The sequence below is a fragment of the Acanthisitta chloris genome, unplaced genomic scaffold, assembly GCF_000695815.1.
Source record: "Acanthisitta chloris isolate BGI_N310 unplaced genomic scaffold, ASM69581v1 scaffold6035, whole genome shotgun sequence".
Classification (NCBI taxonomy): domain Eukaryota; kingdom Metazoa; phylum Chordata; class Aves; order Passeriformes; family Acanthisittidae; genus Acanthisitta; species Acanthisitta chloris.
The window spans coordinates 1-4,595 of NW_008675258.1; the positions used below are offsets into that span (position 1 = coordinate 1).

Here is a 4,595-nt window from a genome sequence, read left to right on the forward strand (position 1 = left end):
ATTTCCCCTTACTGCCCCTAATGCTCTCTCAGAGCTCCTGTGCCATCCTCAAATCTTCTACAGCCCCAACTTGTGCCTCCATAAATCCCCTTACTGCTCCTAGGGCACCCCCAGAGCTCCTGTGCCATCCTCAGCTCTTCTGTACCCCAAATTAGGCCCCCACATCCTTCTTACTGCCCCTAATGCTCCCCCAGAGCTCCTGTGCCACCCTCAGCTCTTCTACAGCCCCAACTTGTGCCCCCATAAATCCCCTTACTGCCCCTAGGGCACCCCCAGAGCTCCTGTGGCCCCCTCACTGCTCTGCTGTGTATTTGTGCCCCATTTGTGCCCCCACATGTCACATTTCCCCCTGGAGTTTCTGTGGCTCCTTCATGCATCTCTGCAGACCCCAGACTCTTCACCCCATGCCCTCACAGCCTCCCCTGCTCCTTCAGAGCCTCCCTGGAGCTCCTAGAGCTCCACAGCCCCCAAAATGAACATCAGCAGCTCCCAGTTATGTCCCCCCAGTCCAGCAGCTTCCCCCTGGTGCTGGAGTCACCATCCCTGCGGGTGTTTGAGGACAGACTGGACATGGCACTTGGCACCATGGTCTAGTTGCCATGGTGGTGTTGGGTCATGGGTTGGACTTGATGATCTCAGAGGTCTTTTCCGAGCTGATTGACTCTGTGACCATCCTGTGACTGGGTGACTCTGTGTCTCTGTGTTGCTATGTGACTCTTTAATTGGGTGACTCTGACTAGGTGACTGTGTGTCTCTGTGTCTCTCTGTCCCTGTGGCTGGGTCATTTTGTCTCTCTCTCTCTGTGTCTGTGTGTCCCTGTCACCCTGACCCTCTGTCCCTGTGTCACCCTGTCCCTCTGTCTCTGTGCCCTGTGTCTGTGTCCCTCTGTCCCTGTGACTGTGTTGTTCTGTGTCACTCTATGTCCCTCTGACCCTGTCTCTGTGTTCCTGTGTCACCCTCTGTCCCTGTGACTGTGTCATTTTGTGTCTCTCTGTCCCTGTGACTGTGTTGTTCTGTGTCTGTGTGTCCCTGTGTCACCCTGTGTCCCTCTGTCCCTGTGACTGTCGTTCTGTGTCACCCTATGTCCCTCTGACCCTGTCTCTCTGTGTCCCCGTGTCTGTGTCCCCATGTCACCCTGTGTCTCTCTGTCCCTGTGTCCCTCTGTCCCTGTGACTGTGTCATTCTGTGTCTGTGTCCCTGTGTCTCTCTGTCCCTCTGTCACCGTGTCTGTGTGTCCCTGTGACTGTGTCTCTCTGTCTCTGTGTCCCTGTGTCACCCTGTGTCGCTCTGTCCCTGTGACTGTGTCATTCTGTGTCTGTGTGTCCCTGTGTCTGTGTGTCCCTGTGTCTCTCTGTCCCTGTGTCACCCTGTGTCCCTGTGTCTCCATGTCCCTGTGACTGTGTCATTCTGTGTCTCTCTGTCTCTGTGTCCCTGTGTCACCCTGTGTCGCTCTGTCCCTGTGACTGTGTCGTTCTGTGTCTGTCACCCTATGTTTCTCTCTCCCTGTGTCCCTGTGACTGTGTCATTCTGTGTCTGTGTGTCCCTGTGTCTCTCTGTCCCTGTGTCCCTGTGTCATTCTGTGTATCTGTGTCTGTGTGTCCCTGTGACTGTGTCACTCTGTCCCTGTGTCAGTGGCAGCAATGGGTCACTTCGGCGACACACGACCCTGAAACGCTCAACCTTCTCGTTGCAGTGGTGAGGACTGAAGGCTGCAGTGAGCAGCAGTGAGCCCCTGGCAGCACAGCCCCCCCAGCTCGGGCATGGCCGGGGGACGTCGGGGCCCCAACAGAACCTCCTACTGCCGCAACCCCCTGTGTGAGCCTGGGGCTGCCTCCAGCTCGGGCCACAGCGCCGGCAGCGCCGTCACCGGCGTCCGCTCACGGACCAGGTATGGGCAGCACTCCCTCACACACCCCTGGGGCATGGGGAGAGTGGGGAGGGGAGTTAGAGCTCATCTCACCCCACACCCCCTGCCATAGGCACCGTCCACCAGCCCAGGGTGCTCCAAACCCCATCCAACCTGGCCTGGAACACTCCCAGGGATGGAGCAGCCACAGATTCTCTGGGTAACCTGGGCCAGTGTCTCAGCAACCACACAGGGAAGGATTTCTTCCCAATATCCCATCTAAATCTCCCATTTTTCAATGTGAAGCCTTGTCCTGTTTCTCCAGGCCCTTGTCAATAGTCTCTCTCCATGCTGCAATTAGATCACCCTGAAACTTCTCTTTTCCAGCCTGAACAATCCCAACTGTCTCAGCCTTTCCCCATGGCAGAGCTGCTCCGTCCCTCTAACCAACCTGATGACTCCTCTGGACTCCATCCCTTGTCCAAATCCCTCTCCATCTCTCTTGGAGCCCTTTGAGGCACTGGAAGGGACTCTTAAGGTCTCCCTGAACCAATAGCCACACTTGTGTGATTTCATTTTGGGCTTTTGTAGTTTATTTGAGTCCCACACCCAAATTCCTTTGCCTGTTTTTATTTAGAGATTACAAGTGAGGAGATATATCTGGTAGATATTAAATCCCTTTGGTTTGGAGGATCAGTGTGGGATGCTGAGCTCACCCAGCAACACACACCTCTGGCTAAACTCGTTTTTCCTCCTTGGGTTGAATGGGAGGTGAAGAATGAGAAAGGGCTTGTTGTAATTGCTCTGTCTTTCATGTTCAAGCACTCTTAGATATGTAAATAGCAACTTGAGGCTTAAAAGCTTCCAATTAATTACAGAAAGCTCCAGGTTGTCCCTTGAATAGCACAGCACAAGGCTGGGTTTGAACCTGCCTCACACAGGGGAGTTCATATCGAATGACCTGCTGCTGTAGGCTGGCCTGGTTTCAAATACTGCTTTGCCTGGGTGAATTCCTGCTCACATCTGCCTGCAGGAGTCATCCTGGACATCTCTGGGGTGCTGATAGTCAGCTTGGGTTTCCCAGGAATACCAGAGCACTGATTTACACAGCCTGTGTGGGCTGGAGAGCAGCACTAGGGCTTGTGTGTATGGGCTGGAGGACAAGCTCTGTGGTCATCCCTAACTCCTGTTTTCCCTTGGCAGGAGTGGCTCAGGCACAGGCCTTTCCAGCCCACCTCTGGCCACACAGACAGTGGTTCCCCTGAGGCACTGCAAGATTCCAGAGCTGCCTGTGGAGAGGAGTGTCCTCTTTGAGCTTCAGCTCTTCTTCTGCCACCTCGTCGCTCTCTTCGTCCACTACATCAACATCTACAAGACAGTGTGGTGGTACCCACCCTCCCATCCTCCTTCTCACACCTCACTGGTAAGCTCCAAAGGACAGGTGATGTTCCCAGGATATCCCTTGGGTCGTTAGACATAAAGTTTTATGTGTCTGTTTGATGAAAACCACATGTGACTGTACAGCCCTTCAGGGCTGCTCGTGCAGCTTTGTGGTTTGGCCAGATTTTGGGCACTGCCTGCTTGACATTCTCTTTATGACCTTGGAGGAGAGTGTGAGGAGAAGGAAATAACTTGGGAGCTTCTCTGTGGAATGGGGATTTGTGCTGCCTGATGGAAATGGAATCATTTTGGTTTTGTCCCCACAGAATTTTCATCTTATTGACTTCAACGTCCTGACAGTGACAACAATTGTCCTGGCACGGCGACTTATTGGTGCTATTGTGAAGGAGGTAAGTCCTCAGGCACATCTCAGAGCTGGTCTTTCAGGAGAAGTTTAAAGCTCTGTGGCCCTTTTGCAGCTCCAAACTCCTCTGTCCTTTCATAAAGAGTTCTGGGCTATGCCCAAGCCAGAATCCCACGTGTGGCTGCTCATGGGAAGAGCAGGGAACAGCACTGAGCACCCCAAACCACTGCTCCTGCCTCTGTCCCTCTGTGGCTGTCTCTGAATTACTGTCTCAGCTAGCCTGTAGTGATTTTGCTTCCTTCCTCCTATTTTGCTCTTTTCCTGCTCTCTCCATCCCTCCAGCTTTCCCCAGGGATGAGCCAGTGCAGGTGTGTTTTGCTGCCTGTGGGAGCGTTCCATGGTAAGCAAGGCCAGGACAGTGAGCTGGTCACACCACAACTACCAGACCGGAACAAGGAGCTCTGAGAGCTCTCCTCACTCCAGCTGGAGGAATGAGGCCCAGATTCCAGAGGTTTTGCACAGTGCAGGTTCCACAGGAGGCCGGTGTCACTCAGCCTGTCACTGGCACTTCCTTCACATCGATGGAGTTGATTTCCACATGGAGTTTGCTCCCTGTGGGAAGAGGGAATGACCTTCCCCTCTTCCCTGCTCTCTCTTCCCTCCCACAGGCTTCCCAGAGTGGCAAGGTGTCCCTGCCACGCTCCGTGTTCCTGGTGGTCACTCGCTTCGCTGTCCTCACCGGCACAGGTTGGAGCTTGTGTCGCTCCATCATTCACCTCTTCAGAACCTACTCCTTCCTCAACCTCCTGTTCCTGTGCTACCCGTGAGTAGCTGTGTCCCGGGGGGTGATCTCATGGCTGCTGAGATGGAGCCTCGAGAAGCTCTTGATTACCTGGTCACAGAATTTACACCACACCAGGTCCTACCCCTTGCCCTAGGCAGGGACACCTTCCACTAGACCAGGATGCTCCAAGCCCCATCCAGCCTGGACTGGAACACTTCTCT

At 54.1% G+C, this 4,595-nt stretch overlaps 1 protein-coding gene across 1 annotated transcript in view; it reads left to right on the forward strand.

Annotated features, from left to right (window-relative positions):
• Positions 1 to 1,760: 1,760 nt before the first annotated feature.
• Positions 1,761 to 4,595, forward strand: part of TMEM39B (transmembrane protein 39B) — a 6,210-nt gene continuing 3,375 nt past the window's right edge. Inside the window, exons 1-4 of the mRNA XM_009075667.1 lie at positions 1,761 to 1,888; positions 3,050 to 3,269; positions 3,553 to 3,636; positions 4,259 to 4,413. Of these exons, the coding sequence (XP_009073915.1) occupies positions 1,761 to 1,888; positions 3,050 to 3,269; positions 3,553 to 3,636; positions 4,259 to 4,413 (587 nt within the window). The remainder of the gene's footprint in view (positions 1,889 to 3,049; positions 3,270 to 3,552; positions 3,637 to 4,258; positions 4,414 to 4,595) is intronic.